Genomic DNA, 18,661 nt, shown 5'->3' with positions numbered 1-18,661 from the left:
CCCATCTATCCCACCCCTCCCCCGTCCGTCTTCCTTATACCTGTTATGTATATAAGCATTGTAACTGTACAAGACTTGCCACCAGAGGGCGGAACTGTTGGAGGCCCAAGAGTCACCTGCACACCTCGTGCAAGGGAGTATAAAAGGTTGTTTGCCATGCTACTTAGGCACTCTGGAGTTGTATTAAAGAGATTAAGGTCACATCAGTTTTAGCTCACAGTACCCAGTCTTGAGGAGTTCTTCCATACTTAACAATTGGTGACGAATAACAGATTACGAACTTTCACACGGTCATGGTTGCCGTTGGTATTTTAGAGAGATTTGTAGAGGGCGACGATTGGGAAGTCTTTGTTCAGCGTCTCGACCAGTTCTTCGTGGCCAACGAGCTAGATGGGGACGAGACAGCGATCAAGCACAGGGCAATTCTCCTCACCGTGTGTGGGTCCACAATATACGGCCTCATCAAGAATCTGCTAGCACCGGAGAAATCAACAGAGAAGACATATACAGAGTTTTGTATGCTGGTTCGGGAACACCTCAAGCTGAAGGAGAGCGTCGTGATGGACAGGTATCGCTTCTACATGCACCACCGCACCGAGAGCCGTAGCGAGTTATGTCGCCGACCTGAGACGCCTTGCGGAAACTTAAGAATTTGCTGGATTTTTGGGGGAAATGCTGCGGACTTTTTTGTGCTTGGCATCGGCCACGAGGTCATTCTTCGCAAGCTGCTGTCTGCCGAATCCCTAGACCTTAGCAAGCCCAGGCATTCATAACCACGAGCGATAATACCAGACAGATATCTTCCCAGCATCGAAGCTCACCGGCAAGTACTGTGCATAAAATAACGTCGCTAGCAGGCAGAACTGCATATGGCAAAGCCTACACATCTGCAGTTGCAAGACCTAGGATAACTCAGAGTCCGCCATTGGGTGTGAATGCAAATCCATTAGTATCATGTTGGCGCTGCGGGGGTAATCATCGAGCCCATCAATGTCGATTCAAGCACTACGTGTGCAAAGGCTGCGAAACAATGGGGCACCTCCAGCGAATGTGCAAGAGTGCTGCAACTCACCACATGGCAGTGTCGGCAGAGAATGATCGATCCGGCGTGGATCATGCAGAACAAACAAGAGAGGCAACTCAAACCGAGGAAGAAGTGTATAGGGTACACACCTTCACCACCAAGAGCCCTCTTATTATGCTGAAAGTCAAACTGAACGGTATTCCGATATCAATGGAGTTGGATACGGGGGTGAGTCAGTCAATTATGAGCTAGAGGTTTTTGAGAAACTGTGGGGCAACAAGGCACAAAGGCCCAAACTGAGCCCGATTCAGACAAAGCTGTGCACCGATACCAAAGAGCTCATACCAGTCATTGGCAGTGCGGCAGTTAAGGTATCGTACGATGGAGGTGTGCATGATTTATTACTGTGGATTGTACCAGGCGATGGCCCAACGCTATTCAGCAGAAGCTGGCTGGGAAAGATTCGATGGAACTGGGACGACATCGAAGCACTATCTTCAGTGGATGATGCCTCGTGCGCCCAAGTGCTGAGCAAATTTCCGTCGCTATTTGAACCAGGCATCGGCAACTTCAAAGGTGCAGATCCATCTCATCCCCGATGCAAGGCCCGTTCATCACAAGGCTCGAGCGGTTCCATATATGATGAGGGAGAAAGTCGAGATCGAACTGGACAGACTTCAACGAGAGGGAATCATATCGCCAGTCGAATTCAATGAGTGGGCTAGTCCGATTGTTCCGGTGTTGAAAAGCGATGGCATGATCAGAATCTGCAGAGACCACAAGGTAACGATCAACAGAGTCTCGTTACAGGACCAGTACCCACTACCCAAGGCGGAAGACCTGTTTGCAACGTTAGTGGGGGGAGGGGGGGGGGAGTCGTTCACTAAGTTGGACCTAACCTCCGCCTACATGACATAGGAACTGGCTGAATCTTCAAAAAGAGTGACTTGCATCAACACGCACAAAGTACTGTTTATATACCACAGGTGCCCTTTTGGGATTCACTCGGCTGCTGCCATCTTCTAGAGGAACAGTATAGTCGAGAAAGAGGCGTGAGCATGTGTATATGGGATTAAGAAAATGCACCAATATCTATTTGGACTTCGGTTTGAGCTTGAAACCGACCAGAATCTGCTCAATTCGCTGTTTTCAGAAAGCAAAGGTATAAACACCAATGCTTCGTCCCGCATCTAAAGATGAGCACTAATATTGTCCGCCTATGACTATGTTATCCACCACAGACCAGGCACGGAGAACTGTGCTGATGCCCTCAGTCGGCTACCATTGCCCACTACCGGGGTGGAAATGGTGCAGCCTGCAGACTTGCTTCTGGTGATGGATGCTTTTGAGAGCGAGGGATCACCTGTCACTGCTCGCCAGATCAGGACCTCGACCAACCAGGATCCTGTGTTATCACTTGTAAAAAGTTTGGTCCTTAATGGGAGCTGGTTGGCCATTCCCGGGGTGATGCAAGATGAAATTAAGCCATTTCACCGACGCAAAGATGAAATGTCCATCCAGTCAGATTGTCTTTTATGGGATAATTGCGTGATTGTGCCAAAAAAAGGCAGGGAAACGTTTATTCGCGACCTACACAATACCCACCCAGGCACTGTCATGATGAAGGTTATAGCCAGGTCTCATGTTTGGTGGCTCGGCATTGACTCAGCCTTAGAGTCATACGTACACCAGTGCAACACGTGCTCACAACTGAGCAAGGCACCAAGGGAGGCTCCATTGAGTCTGTGGTCATGCCCCTCCAAACCGTGGTCCAGGATCTACATAGATTTTGCTGGCCCCTTTCTCGGAAAGATGTTTTTAGTTGTAGTGGACGCATATTCTAAATGGATTTAATGCATAATCATGTCATCCAGCACATCCACTGCCACTATTGAAAGCCTCCAGGCTATGTTCGCCACCCATGACTTGCCCGATGTCCTTGTCAGTGACAATGGAGCGTGTTTCACCAACTCGGAATTCAACGAGTTTATGACCCGCAATGGCATCAAGCATGTCAGGTCTGCCCTGTTTAAGCTCGCATCCAACGGTCAAGCGGAACGGGCAATCCAAACTATCAAGCAGAGCTTGAAACGCGTGACGGAAGGCTCCTTGCAGACCCACTTATCTCGGGTTCTGCTCAGCTACCGGACACGACCCCACTCACTCACTGGGGTTCCCCCTGCGGAATTGTTAATTAAGAGAACACTCAAAACCAGGCTCTCCCTAGTCCACCCAGATCTAAATGATCATGTGGAAACCCGGCGTCACCGGCAAAACATGTACCACGATCGCGCGGCTGTATCGCGTGACATTGATGTTAATGATCCTGTGTTTGTCCTGAGTTACGGTCATGGTCCTAAATAAGTTGCTGGCACTGTCTTGGCCAAGGATTGGAATAGAGTATTTATAGTCAAACTACTGAATGGATAAACGTGCAGAAAGCATTTGGATCAGACCAAACTGCGGTTCATCAACAACTAGGAACAACCTGAAGAGGACATCACCATCATCGATCCACCAACACACACCCAACCAGCAATCGACCTCGCTATCAATCAAGAGGATGAACCCACCATTCCCAACAGTCCTGTCAGACCAACCGCGCCGCAGTGCAGCAATGGTCCGACCAACTCACCTATGCCAGAGTCTGAACTCAGACGATCAACCAGGGAGCGTAGGGCCCCGGATCGTCACAACTTGTAAATAATTTGTATCAAAGACTTTCGGAGGGGGAGTGATGTTATGTATGTAAACATTGTAACTGTGTAAGACTTGCCACCAGAGGGTGCAACTGTTGGAGGCCCAAGGGTCACCTACACACCTCGTGCAAGGGAGTATAAAAGATTGTCTGTCATGCTGCTTAGGCACTCTGGAGTTGTATTAAAGAGACTAAGGTCACATCAGTTTTAGCTCACAGTACTCAGTCTTGTGGAGTTCTTCCATACTTAGCAATACCCATTCTCTCCAGTCTCCACCACCATCCTCCTCATCTCTCCTTCTTTCCTGAACCTACCCTCTCCTCTGCCTGGGTCCAATTATTCCCCCACCTGAATACTGTACTTGTCCTAACTCCTTATGTGCAATGCCATGAGAGATCGACTAGATCAAGGAAAAAAATAATAATGTCACTTACTTCTCAATGACATCCTCTTTCTCTTTTGTAGCATCTGCATGGCTCCATTCCATCCGCCGTTTCTCCATTTCGACTGTCTCCAAACTTATTTGCAGTTCACGTACGTTGTTCTCCAGCTCCCGAATCTGTTCTGCATGTACTTGCTTTGCAGTAGCAAGCTTTGCATCTCTCTCACGAGCAAAGCGATCCAACTCACAATGTCTAAAGAAATATTAGACCTTTTAATTTTCTTTTAACATAATAAAGCAGTTATTCAAATTAGATGCTTTTCTTCATTTTGAACAATGTGCCCAACATTGTTGAAAACATCTCCCATTTTGTCCACAGTGATTATAGCAAGTTCCTATAGGAAAAACACAATTCAAAACTCTCCTATGTTGTTTGAATAATGCACCTTTAACATTAAGCACAGAATGAGACCCTCTTTATAAACTCTTGTTTCCCAAAGAATGGCTGCCAAATTAGCACTAATTAATGCTGAATATGAAGTTAATTTGTGTTGTAGATTCATATAAAATGGAAACGGTATTGAACTTCTCAAAACTGCTCACTATTCCAGAATCATCCTGGAATGTAACAATAACCCCCAGCTTCTTTTCTATACTTCTTAAACCCCTCTTCCCTGTCTCATCCATCCTCACCTCCAACAAGTGTGAGGAGCTCATGGACTTCTTTGTTATTAAGATTGAGACCAACTGATCAGCTGCCTCTGCCACTTCCCTCCCTTTCGTCAGCACACCGGACCAAACTTCCTCTAGCGATCCCCCCAGTTCTAGCCCTGAACTTGCATCTTTCTCCAGCTTCTCTCCGATCTCCCCTTATGCCCTCTCTGAGCTCATCTTGCCCATGAGATGAATTTCCTGCTCCCTCACTGAACTGCTGACCACCCAATTTCCCTTCCTGGCTCCCATGTTAGCTGATATTGTTAACTTCTTGGTACAGTCCCCCTCTCCTTCAAACCTGCCGTCATCACCCAGCTCCTCAAAAAAACCTTGACCTCCTCCATTCTTGCAAACTACGTCCCCATCTTCAACCTCCCTTTCCTCTCCTTGAACATGCTGTCACCTCCATGCTTGAATCCCTCCAATCGGGTCTCCGCCCATACCACAGTACCGAAACGGCTCTGATCAAAGTCCTATGTAATTGTGGCAAAGATAAACTATCCCTCCTCGTCCTTTTTGACTTGTCTGCAGCCTTTAACACGGTTGACCACTCCATCCTCCTCCAATGCCTCTCCACCATCGTCCAACTGCTTGGGACTGCACTCGCCTGGTTCCATTCTTATCTAATCGTAGCCAGAGAATCACCTGCAATGGCTTCTCTTGTCTGCTCCCATACTGTTACCTCTGGTGTCCCCCAAGTATCTATCCTTGGCCTCCTCCTATTTCTCATCTACATGTTGCCCCTCAGCGACATCAGCCAAAAATACAGCGTCAGTTTCCACATGTACACTGACAACATCCAGCTCTACCTCACCACCACCTCTCTTGACCCCTCCACTGTCTCTAAATTGTCACACTGCTTGTCTGACATCCAGCATTGGATGAACAGAAATTTCCTCCAATTAAATATTGGGGTGATCGAAGCCATTGTCTTCGGTCCCTGCCACAAACTCCGTTTCCTAGTCACCGACGCAATTCCTCTCCCTGGCAACTTTTTGAGGCTGAACCAGACTGTTCACAGCCTTGGTGTTATATTTGACCCCGAGACGAGCTTCTGACCACATAACCGCACCATCACCAAGACCACTTATTTCCACCTCCAGAACCTTACTCAGCTCATCTGCTTCTGAAACCTCATTTGTGCATTTGTTACCTCTAGACTCGAATATCCCAATGCACTTCTGGCTGGCCTCCCATATTCTACCATCAGTAAACTTGAGGTGATCCGAAACTCTGCTGCCTGTGTCCTAACTCACACCAAGTCCCGCTCACCCTTCACCCCTGTGCTCGTTGACCTACACTGGTTAAGCAACGCCTCGATTTTAAAATTCTTGTCCTTGTTTTCAAATCCCTCCATGGCCTCGCCCCTCCTTAACTCTGTAATCTCCTCCAGCCCCAAAACCCTCTGAGACATCAGCACTCTTCCAATTCTGAGCTCTTGCGCATCCCTGATTTTAATCGCTCCACTACTGGTAGCCGTGCCTTCAGCTGCCTATGAACTAAACTGTGGTAGTTCCTCTTCTCTCTCCTCCTTTAAGACGCTCTTTAAAACCTATCTCTTTGACCATGTCTGTCCTAACTTCATCTTATGTGGCTTAGTGTCAAATTTGATTTGCTATGGCTTCTATGAAGCAACTTGGGATGTTAAAAGTGCTATATAAATGAAAGCTGTTGTTGTTTAATGTTATGGGAAGTGATATAGCAGAAGTTTAAAAACAATTTGGAAACACTATCCTGTTCAATCACACATGTCCTGCAGAATAATTGATTTTACATTGACCTACAGAGACCTCAGGATCAGTAGTTGGGTGTCGGGGATTGCTGGGATCAGGTCAGGAGCGGTAATGCGGTAATGCGGATTTGGGGGGGGGGGGAAAGAGGGTCCTGGAGTTGCACTTGGGTCCTTTAATGTGGGGCCAGAAGCAGCACTCCTGTTCCTCCCAGTTCCACATTCCAGTATGTTACTTACCTGTGATGGCGCTGGATGCATCAACAACAACAACTGGTATTAATGTAGTAAAATGTTCCAAGGCGCTTCACAGGAGTAATAAATAAAATAGATTTTGACGCCGAGCCACATAGGAGATATTAGGGCAAATGACCAAAAGCTTGGTCAAAGAGGTAAGTTTTAAGGAGCGTCTTAAAAGAGGAAAGAGAGGTAGAGAGGCGGAGAGGTTTAGGGAGGAAATCAGAGGGAACCAATCTTGGAACGGGCCCCTTATTTGCATATGTAGAGGGCCTGACTCCTGCTTCAGGCATGGGTAAAGGACGCCTCCTTTGTCTTTGCCCAACATGGAGAGCAGCGTTTTGAGACCTTAGGTGTCCAGCAGCTCCTGAAGAACGGGTGCTGCACAATGCAATTTCTAGGCCAAGATATCCATATACAGGAGTGACCACTGAACCCAAAAGAAGGGAATCCCTAAATTTATAACACAGGTATCCTCCTGAAACTATGACTACTGCAGTGACAAATGAACAAACATGTTTTAAGAATTAACTATCACTTCCCTTTGGTAAGTATTACAATTCTTAGTATATATCTCTATACTATAGATTTGCCTGAATAAATATTGGTCTTAGAAACTTTAAATATTAAAATTTTTGTCAGGGACAGCACAATGGCCCCCATTTTCCCCAATGAAAATTTCTGGTGTCCACTTACCTGTACACATGTTTTTCTCACCACCGTCAGCACCGAAAAAAACCCCGCTAGTCTCTCCGAAACGAAAGCTAAATATAGCGCTGCGCTACCAGAGTCCATCTCTGGGGGGCGGAGCTAACAGTGTGCACCTAAAATGCACTGCGCATACACTTAAATTTAAAAAAAATTAAAAACCTCTGCGCATGCACTGTAAAAAAAAAAAATCGGCACGTGTTGGGTCTGACTGGGTCACCAGTGAGAATCCATTGGTGGCAGAGGCGGATTTGCAGGTAGGAAATGCAGCTTCAATCAAAAGATGGATGCAAGGGAAGGGCGCAGAGAAGGCGAAAGGGTCAGAGACGGAGAAGGGGAAGCTGTAAGGGCCAAGAAATTTCTCGCGGAAGAAATTGAGCCCCTGGTAGACATAATTGAGAGTAAATGGGAAGTTCTTGAAAACAAGGGGAGCTTCGGTAAAAAGTGCTCGCAAAAGTTTGAGGCCAGGTCACAGTAGAGTTTAATGCATTGTCCATTGTCCATTATCCCGAGAAGCGATGCACAGCTCAGAAAGAAGTGGCAGGACCTCGGACAAGCAGTGACTGTAAGTAATAATATTAATTTAAATTTATCTATGTTTTTAATTATATTTATGCACTGCAATAACATCTGTAAATGTGATTTGTGTGTGTGTGTTCAGAAGGACCCTCTCTTAAAAAGTTCCATTTTCATCTTTGCAGAAGATGGTGTCACAGATCAACCGAGAATGGTCACAAACTGGAGGAGGTCCAGCAAGTAGGCTGCAACAAACAGCCGTGGAGCAGAGGATAGCTGATATGATTAAATGATTAAAAGGAGACCAACCATCAACGCGGAAGCTGGGCCCAGTTTCCAAGAGAGGGTAAGCCCTGCAAATTGCACAGTCTGGGTTTGCTAAATGTTACGAGCTGCATGTACTGGCTACGTTTCTCCTTCCTCCCTGCTGCTAACCAAGCATCCCTGTTATGTTTTGCAGATGTTGCACATCAGGAGGAGACAGAAGGTGCACCTGAAGTAGAAGAAGAGCATGCTCAGGAAACTGCCATTCTAGATATTCTACATCAGGAGAATGAAGGGCAGCAGGAAGACTTCAACCACGAGATGGTTACATTGGATTTGGAGATGGTGAACCCCTTGAGGATTCCAAACCCTTTCCTGAGCGAATCAACCGACGGGACATTTCTAAGTGTGCCGTCTGAGGTTGCGGGTCCCAGTGTGTCGCAGCAAGCCACACCTGCGAGACATCAGAGGAGGTTGGAAGAGAGAGCTGAAGCAGAAACACAGATGCAGAGAACATAGGACATCTCATGGGGATGAGTGGGGAGAACGTCCAACAATCGAGATTGCTCCTGGAAACCTTCGGCGGGGCAAGGGTAGAATTAGTAGGACTGACACATGAAGTAGCAACACTGGCTGGGGGAATAGGTGAGGTAAGGGGAGAAATTGTGGGACTGTCATTAGAGGTGGCAAGACTTTCTGGACAGATGACAGAGGTAGTAACAGAAATAAGGGGGCACACCCAGGCTGTCATTGCTGCCAGGAACGTTCTAACCCCCCAGACCAAAGTCAGGGGTTGATCCAGAAGCTGAGGATGATTCCAAAGAGGAACCCGGACCTTCCGCATTGACACATGCTAGCTCTGTCCTTGTCATAACCCAACAACAAGAGACGCCCTGTCGGAAAAAAAACAGAATAAACCTTGGGGTAGTGGGCGAGGAAGCAGAAGTCTGTAACAACGGGCACGCGCAGGGGTAGCAGCATCAACTAGGGGAGGAGTGGCGCACAGCGCTAAGGAGGAGGAGAGATGGCTTGTTTGTTTGTTTGGTTGTTCATTTAAAAGTTTGACATGAAATTTATTAAAGTTTTTAAAGTTATTAAAGTTAAAAGATAAGTTATGTTAAGCTAAGTACAACTGTGCTGTACAAATGTTTAATAAACATATTTATTTAGGACTTTTAACCTGACTCCTGCACGTTATTTTTTTTAATCCAGCACTATAAAATCATTTTAGATTATGTCACAGATTCAACATGGCAAATGGCCTCATTCCTTGTAACCTATAAGTTTAAATGAAACAGGGGCAAGTTCCAGTACAAAGGTGTTCATGGATCCTGACTTGTTCTGGGTTACCGAGACAAGCAATGCAGGACAATGCTACATGTATCAGTGACCCTGAACAAGTCAGGATCCATGAACACCTTAGTACTGGAACCTGCCCCTGTTTCATTTAAACTTACAGGTTACAAGGAATTAAGCCATTTGACATCGACATGTTGAAATCGGTAAGAACATCTGATTGGGAATCAAGTTGTCATTAGGCACTTCCTATCGTTAAGGAGCATATCATGCAATACTTTTGCCTATTGAGTCACTGGAGGAACAACAGCAACCGGCTTTTATATTACGCCTTTAACATTGAAAAATGTCTCAAGGTGCTTAACACAAGTGTAATCAGACCAAAATGGACACCCAGCCAAGAAAGGAGCTATTAGGAGGGGTGATCAAAATCCTGGTCAAAGAGATGGGTTTGGGAGGGTCTTAAAGAAGGAGAGGGAGGCGGAGAGGTTCAGTGAGTACATTCTAGAATGCGGAGCCTAGATGGTTGAAGGCACTGCTGCCAATGGTGGGGCAAGGGGAGAAAAGAATGTAGAGTTCTGGGGGCAATTTTAAGGCTGGAGTAGGTTAGAATGCTAGGGTGGCAGAGGTCATGAAGAAATTTAAACATAGGGCTGAGAATTTAAAATTGGAGGTGTTGGTGGACCAGGAGCCAATGTAGGTCAGCAAGTACGGGGTGATGGGTCAGCGGGACTTATGCGGGATAGGATATATGCAGCAGAGTTTTGGATGAGCTAAAGTTTAAGGAAGGTGGAGGATGCAAGCCCAGCTAGAAGAACATTGCAATAGTTGAGTTGGGACATAAAAAAGGCACACATTCGGGTTTCAGCAGATGGGCTAAGGCAAGAGTGGAGACAGGCTTCAATACAAGATACTAAACATACTAATGAGGTTGATCAGATCCTATTCTTGTGGATAAAAACATTTTTATGCTAATTAAATATCCTTTCAAATATATTATTGTTTATTCAGGTCCACCTAAACATTGCAACACTGTATTACAATATTGAACATTTAAGGGGGAATATTTTTTTTTTTAATTCAATGTCCAGTCTTTAATATAATTCACTAATCCTTTCAAATGTGCCTGGAGTGTGTTGCACTGTCTTGTGTGGAGGACCATCGGCCAGGGTTAGCAGCAGGCCGTGTGCGTGAAGGACTATCGGCCAGGGATAGCAACGGGTCAAGTCAGCTGCATTGAAGAGTTTATCTGCTAAGGAAAAGGCTGCCCTGGGTGTTTGCTGAAGGATGCCTCCTCTTGATGTGGTGATTTTGCCTGCCGTTTGTTAGAAGGAGGCTACTCTGCATTTTTGGTGATGTTCCTTGGAGTATCTTTGGCAATTTGTATCCAGTTGGAACTTTGAGGGAAAAGGCGAGTGGGGAAGATTTGTGTATAATTTGCCTGCCTGCAGTTTTCTCAACCAAGGAGGAGCCTTAAAAGTAAGTTTTATTTCAACTAAATTACTTTTAAACTGCGCCGATTTCTTTTAAGTGTAGGTATAGTTTTTTTCAAACGGTATTCAATGTGTCTGTGCACAGTTTAAAAAGAAAACGTTGTTGGGGAAAGTGGCCTTAATGGCCAGAAACGGCACGTAATCAGCTTTTTACCATACACCAGCACCAGAATATATGGCGGCAAAAATTCTAGCGCTGTTAGTCGGCGCCGGCGCTCAAACATCGGGTAAACTTTGAAATGTCCATCCATGCCAGAAAAATCGCTGTGCGCCGAATCCTGGGGAAAATAGGGGCCCTAGTCCCTGTAGCTTATTCCTGCTACCACAATGGCACGTGCACTATAAATCTCAGACAGAGATATGGGACTATTCAGACTATTTATAAATAAATGTTATTAAGTTTAAAAATAGTAGGGGTGACTGGGTTCAAAGTAGAAGGATATTGCCTGCGAAGAATGCATCGGATCTCAGCTGATGAAGGAAAGAATGTATATCTAGAGGACTATTAATAAGTCAGGTTGCAGAGGTGTTTGGTGAAACAGGAAAGATAATAGGTTGCTTATTCAATAATTGTAGACAAGGCTGCAAGATTGATTCACTCCCTAAAAGGTATTACATTTTGGTAAGAACATAGGGCTCAATTTTCCCCAATTATCTGCACTGAGTTTTTTTTGAGTAAATAAAAATGTCCAAGTTTCCCCAAAGTTTTTGCGCCAGCGTAATTCACTGGGTACGATTTTTTTGTGTAATCTGATGTCTACGCCAGTTTTTGACATTTAAGCAAGTTTGGGCAACTTAGATTTTTTTTTTACGACGGCATATGTGAACACTCCCAAAAAACCTTCTGGATACTTAACAAAAATCAGAGCACATAACAAAATCAGCGCAGAAAGACACCATTGCTTTTAGCCGAAATTTTGGAGGGAGTGAAGAAGGCAGAGAACATGCACCATCAATCTTCACTTTATGAAAGTCAAAAGGGAGAGATTGAAAGTGTAATGCAATTCTTGAATTTTAGATTTTTTTTCAAAGTACCACCCCACCACTGAACCTCTCCTCACTGGGCTCGAGGGTCAGAGCGCCAGCCGGCAGAATCGCTCCCTCGCCCGGTCACAGGACCTCGGGGCTCGGCTTCCGTCAATTGCCGCGGAGTCTGGTCGTGTTCCCTTATTGCAGCAGCTACCTCAGACATTCCCTCCCTCATGTGCCCCGACAGCATCTCAACTACCTGCGACATTCCCTCCCTCGTGTGCACTGACCGTGTATCAGCTACCTACAACATTCCCTCCCTCATGTTCACCGACAGTGTATCAGCTACCTGTGACGTTCCATCCCCAACGTGACCAGGCAGTGTTCCCATTTCTCGCGAGTGTGTTGTTACTTCTCCCGACAGTCCCGCTACCTCATCGCCCACCCCACCGATGGTGTCCAGGAGTGATCGGGTAAGGTCAATGCTCTCTCCACTCATTGCCATCATGTGAATCACATCTGTTACATCCTGCACCTCAGGAAAGCGCTGTCGAGCTCGCCTTCCCCTGCTCATCCTGGGTGTGGCTCGCTGCACCCCATTGGGACCGGCAGCCTCGGACGGTGAGGCCCTGGGTGTGGTTCGCTGCACAGCACTGGAACCCACAGCCTCAGACAGTGTGAAACCAGGAAATGTCCCACCACTCAGGAAAGGGGCTGGCACCTCAATGGGCAGCACCAGCACCTCCTCCAGAGTGAGTACAACAGTGGGAGCATCATCTTCCCCCTTCCACCCCCTATGTTCTTGGTCTGGAAGGTGGGATTGGAAGATGTTCTCCTCTTCAGGCTCGCCCGTGTCTGAATCTCCTTCTGCATCGGCTTCAGCCTCGTCACTGTTAGCCTCAAGTTCTACAAAATACAACAGAACAGACAAATGGTCAGCAGCAGAGGAGTGGGCAGGGCGGCATGAGTAGGCTCACACAACGCAGGCAGCAGGCTCATTTGAAGGACCATGATGAATGAAAACATTACATCAACCGAAGCGTAGCTGACGGAGACATCCCCATGAATCGAAGCACGGCTAGCCCGCGCAGTACTTAACATTTAGCAAAGCCAGACTGTGGAATTTGCAAGACTTACCCTCTCCCTCGAGTGCGGGCCCAACTTGTGCAGTGGTGGTTACTTTTCTCCAGGCAGGGCCCATCAAAGCAGCGACCCTCTCTTCCACAGGGGTCAGTGGTTGCACATTTGCTGGACCCCCTCCTGTTCGAGTTCTCTCTCTTTTGCTGTGGGCCACCTTCCTCTGCAAAGATGAAAATATAACTTTTTGGAGAGGATGTCTTTCTGCTGGGAGGGACATTCAGATGGTCACATTTACAATTGCAATTCCAGTGAATAAATGAAAGTATTACTTACACCAACTGCTTGACCAAGGTCCTGCCACTTCTTTTTGCACTGGCCTCCAGACCTCGGGGGTGGGGTCACCATTGCACAGTCATCGTGCGAAAGTTGGTTCCAGCATTTCTTTTGGTGTAACTTTTATTTTACCTCTGCTGGTAACCAGCTCGTGCCATCTGGCCTCAATTACAGTAACCAGGGCCTCCACTTCGTCCTGTAAGAAATTCTTGGTCTTTGAGTCGCGTTGCATATTGCAGTGCCAATTTTTTCCCACTCAGGAGAAAAGTTCTCACACACAACTGACTCTTTAAAAATGGCTGACTGCAGACCGGGAGGTGTACAGGGCATGTGCACCCATACCAGTCACGTAGAAAACGTCATTTTATTTCCCCCGCATGCGCAGAAGGGAGGCCTCCTTTTTTCGGCGCAAACCTTAGGCTCCACCGCAAAACTAAATGACAGGCGGCACGGCGCCAATTCAAAAATTATAGCGGGGAAAGTTTTGCCGTAGTTGGGCCCCAAAAAAAATGGGCGTAACTCTTCAACTACACCAAAAAACGGCATTGGGGAAAATGAGCCCATTGTAGTTTGTACCTTTAAACAGAGAAGGAATTGTTGTCCTTTTTTCAAAGCTTTGTTTACTTAATGTAACTAAGACCACTAATTATTGACTGTGAATAGAGAATTTGAAGTCTGGAATATATTCTCATGTATGCACCTCTTGTACGTTTCTTAATTAGGCTCAATAGGCTTCCACATACTCTCAGCAATAGCTACACTGAATCATTGTGTCAGCTGCCAACATTAGAAAAAAACCCTATATTTTTGAATGCCCTAGAGGACAAGCAACAAAAATTGAATAGAGGTTATCAAGGAAAACAAAATAAACTTAACGGAACCATCTATGACGGTAATAGAGTTTTTATCCTATGAGGCATATTATATAAATCAATTTAAATTTGTGATACTGTCAAAGTAGAGTCCAAGTGCCTCCTTGCAACATTGCAATGGAAAGCAGCAGACAGTGGCCAGGATATTCTGTTTCCACATTCCTGATAGATCGGGAGCACATATGGGAAATTCCGCAACTCAGGCTTTGATTTTCCAATTGTATAGTGCAGAATATTTCGACGTGCACTCCTGGCATGTGCCAGGAGCACTGAAACAGAAAATCCTGGCAGTGTGTCTGTGGGAAAGAAGCAAATGCCTGACTTCAAAAATCAATCAGCTAAAAGTTACCTTGCTTGTTAGGATAAGTTATTTGAATTATGGCTGAGAGACGGAGATGTGATTTCCAGTTGTGATCAGGTATGAAGGCTAATCTGAAGAGAAATCATGGGTTTTCAAGCCATTACAGTACTACCTTTCCTGTCCAGTGTCTGTTATTGCAATGTAACTGTAACATGAGAAAAAGACCTAAATATGCAGGTAAAAAGCAGAATAATGAAGATGTTGGAATTCTGAAACGACCAGCATTGATTAGTATTTTCAGCAAGTTTCTCCAGATCACTGCATGATATTAAAATCTGATCAAAATAAACTTGACCAAAAAAAGTGTTTAGCAAATGGAGTATAACTTATTTAGGAAATCAACACCTCGTAACTAAGACCAGATCAGAGTGAAAGAAGAACTTGTAGTTATAAGTTCGGACAGTAGATAAACATCTCTCAGAAATGTCCTAAAGAGCTTTGCATACAATTATATTGACTGCTGTTAGATAGATAAACCTCGCCCCCATTTTATGTACAGCAGCCCACAAACAGCAATGAAATCAATGACTAGCTAATCTATTGTTGGCAGTGTTAGTTGAGGGGTGAATGTTGGTCAGGACATTATGAGAACAAGTGATCTTTAAATGTCAAGAGATTTTTAAAGTTGACCTGATGGAGCCACAGTCTAACATTCCATCTGAAAAATGGCACCTCCCACAATGCAACACTCAGTGCTGTACTTGCGTGTCAGCTTAGAATATGTGCTCAAGGTGGTGCTTGAACTTACGACCTTCTGCCTCAGAGGTAACAATGCAACCAACTAAGTCAGCTGTCATTTTGAAAAAGCTTCAAGCTAGTGCAGTGTTACGTTCAGAACAATTAGCAAGGTAGAAAGGTAGGTAACTGATATAGTATTAGGCAGTCCCTCGTATCAAAGTGACCCGTTTGCACACCAAAAAAGGATGAGTTCACAGATGTTTCAATGAGGGACCTGATATTCCAGGTCCCGAACTACATGTTGAAGGGTTGAAGATGCCTTTGCGTGGATTCTTTTAGCGTGGGCTGGCCGTGGCTTGACAGAGCTAGATCTTGGCCCAGTGGCAAGGGTTAACGACTGGAGACCAAGCTCTGCTGCACGGACCTAGCATGCACACATAATCCTACTATCCATAGATCACAGTGTGGGCTGGCCTGTGCTAAGAAAAGGCTTAATGATACACGTGACAGTTGTGAGATCAGACAAGTAACCATTCACATTGCTACTACACTATAATTTTACATATATATATATATCATTTTTTTTTAATTGCTGCTTCATTCCCCCACTTTAAATTAATTACCATTCCCCAGCCAAAGGGGAAAGCAGACAACTTGCCTCCACGACCTCTGGCACTAGCAAGCAAACTGCAAAAATACACAGTACAAGCGTAGTAGGTCATGATCATTTACTTATTCATTTTCTTCTGTCCCAGCTCTCTCGGAAGGTAGAGAGCTCAGATTTTCACTTCCCTTTGGCAATATGACCACTCATTAAGTGAATTAAATTACAGACGTCACATTCTACCATTCTGTGATGCAGCACACTTAGAGCATCAAAACAGCACACCATCAGAGTCCAGGTCCTTTCTCGACCTCAGGACATCCCAACGTACTTTACAGACAATGAACTACTTTTGAAGTGCAGTCTTTGTTGTAATGTAGAGAAACATGGTAGCCAAACTGTGCACGGAAAGATGACCAGATAATGTTTTTTAAATGAAAGATAAATGATGGCCAATATACCAGGATAAGTGCAATAATATCTTTATTGTCTACCCTTGAGGGGTCTCGTTTTAACATCTTAACTTAAGACGGCAGCTCCAATAGTGTAGCACTCCCTCAGTACTGCACTGAAGTATCAGCCTAGATAATGTGTTCAAGTCTCAGTGAGGCTTGAATCCATGCCTTTTGACTCAGAGGCATAGACTTGGCTTTTATTTCTTGTCAATTTTGTCCATATTGGCAATATTTTAATGTTTTCTCCCGACCTCTTCTGCTGAAGATGCTAACTTCCTTGCTGCAATATGGCTCCACGGGTGCTGGTCACCTCTGGTACCTCACTTAACTATCCATTAAGGAGCACTTCCAGCATGGCTTGCTGGATAGCAATCAACAGCGAAAATCTGGCTGACTTTACCCTCCTTAGCTTGAGGGGACTGAAGCCAACTGTGTTTATTGCTATAGCTACTCCAGCTGAGATGAACTAACAGCACAAAACTGACTGAACCTAGAGCCTTTCTGGTCTGTATGGTTGAGCTACTCACTGGATAAACTCATCAAATCTCAGGGAGCCCACCAATTCTTTGCTCAGTGCACAAAGTATTTGAAGAGGTTGAGGAGGACAGCTAACGACTACAGCATTTATTCAACTGTCATATGTGATATATTTCTCTCTTGTGATTTCAGTTTTTGTGAAAAATAGTTTTACAGTCACAAAATTAAACATATTTTTTTACAAAACTACTGTCTTATTAAACACATTTTTAATAAAAGTATTGTCCTAGTTTGATAAATTGTTTACTGCATAGTCTTGAAATTATAAAGACAGCATCATAATCTAAATTAAATCTGTAAGCTACTTAACTAATTACCGCTTACATAATACCATATTAAAGTAGATTACTGAGAACCTGAGCTAGTTTTTTTTTGAAGGCCTCAAAAACAAGGTTATCATTGCAGTCACAACAGTCTAAATCCAGTTCAAAAGTAGTGGATTTATTTTTCATTTTTTTGTCCATTCCGATTTTTCTCATTCCTTTCAAACTCCTCGAAAGCAGAGTCAACTGATAACTTGAGTTACAATCCTGTTGATGACTTCAATGCCAACATCGTTCTGTGCACAGCTAATAAGTGTCCTTTTCCCCCTATTTTGAAGTGAGACATTCAGCAACAGATTAAACACCAGCAACCTCAGGGTGTGAGAGGTACTATATTTGTGCAAGGTGTTCCCCCACTTCTTCTTGGATGATATTTCTTATGTTCTTATATGTCAGAAATTCAATGTCACAGCATTAATTATGATTTTTTAATAATTCTATAAATTTGAATAACTCTGGGGTAACATTTAGACCTCACAAGTAGAAACAAATATGTTACACGGAGTGGCATTAAGTATTTTTAAAATTTTGTTCACGCTTACCAGCTGAGAGGGTAAAATACATCATCATCATAGGCAGTCCCTCGAAACGAGGATGACTTGCTTCCTTGCCAAAAAAGGATGAGTTCACGTGATTCAATGAAGAACCTAATATTCCAGGTCCTGAACTACATCATGAAGGGTGGAAGATGCCTGTGCTTAGATTTCTTTTAACATGTGGTGGCCGTTGCACACCAGCCACCACACGGGCTTGACAGAGCTAGGCCTTGGTCCAGTGGCAAGGATTAACCAAGGCGACTGGAAACGAGCTCTGCTGCACGGACCGAGCGCGCACACATATCGCAGTGTGGGCTGGCCCGTGCCGCCCCTGGGCCTTTGGCCCTGAACTCACGCCTCTCATGGGCCCCGATCATATCCCTCCACAGTCTCTCCCCGCTCCTGCTGTATCTGCCCACGCTCCAATCACCAATCTGGACCTTGATTACATCACTCTTCGCTGCCGTGGGGAGCGGGTGGGGAAAATACAGTATGCTCACTAACCACTGCCGATGTAGGATTTATGTTAACCACTAGGAGCTGCATCAAATAGCTCAATATAAAACCTTCAGATTTTACTTCGCTCTCTCTGCAGAGTACCTAGCTCTTTCTTGTCATCTTATCAATAACTTGGCTGACGTATGAATTCACATGGCATAATTTGTTAGATCACGAACACATTGCTGAGCATTAGATAAAAACTGTCCAGGGCCCGAAACACTCCATTCAGGTAAAACAGCGATTTGCTTGTACTTTCAATTTAGTATACTGTATTCGCTGCTCACAATACGGTCTCCTCTACATTGGGGAGACCAAACGCAGATTGGGTGACCACTTTGTGGAACACTTCT

At 45.0% G+C, this 18,661-nt stretch overlaps 1 protein-coding gene across 3 annotated transcripts in view; it reads right to left on the bottom strand.

Annotated features, from left to right (window-relative positions):
- The window catches only part of ccdc57 (coiled-coil domain containing 57), a 159,136-nt gene that overhangs the window by 84,719 nt on the left and 55,756 nt on the right, over positions 1-18,661 (bottom strand). For all 3 annotated transcript variants that reach the window (XM_070857664.1, XM_070857663.1, XM_070857665.1), the window contains one exon: positions 4,158-4,358. In XM_070857664.1, the coding sequence (XP_070713765.1) occupies positions 4,158-4,358 (201 nt within the window). The remainder of the gene's footprint in view (positions 1-4,157; positions 4,359-18,661) is intronic.

This window comes from Pristiophorus japonicus, chromosome 16 (assembly GCF_044704955.1).
Source record: "Pristiophorus japonicus isolate sPriJap1 chromosome 16, sPriJap1.hap1, whole genome shotgun sequence".
NCBI classification, from domain to species: Eukaryota; Metazoa; Chordata; class Chondrichthyes; family Pristiophoridae; genus Pristiophorus; species Pristiophorus japonicus.
The sequence above is the reverse complement of the archived record's forward strand: the minus strand, read 5'-3'. Positions and strand labels throughout refer to the sequence as shown.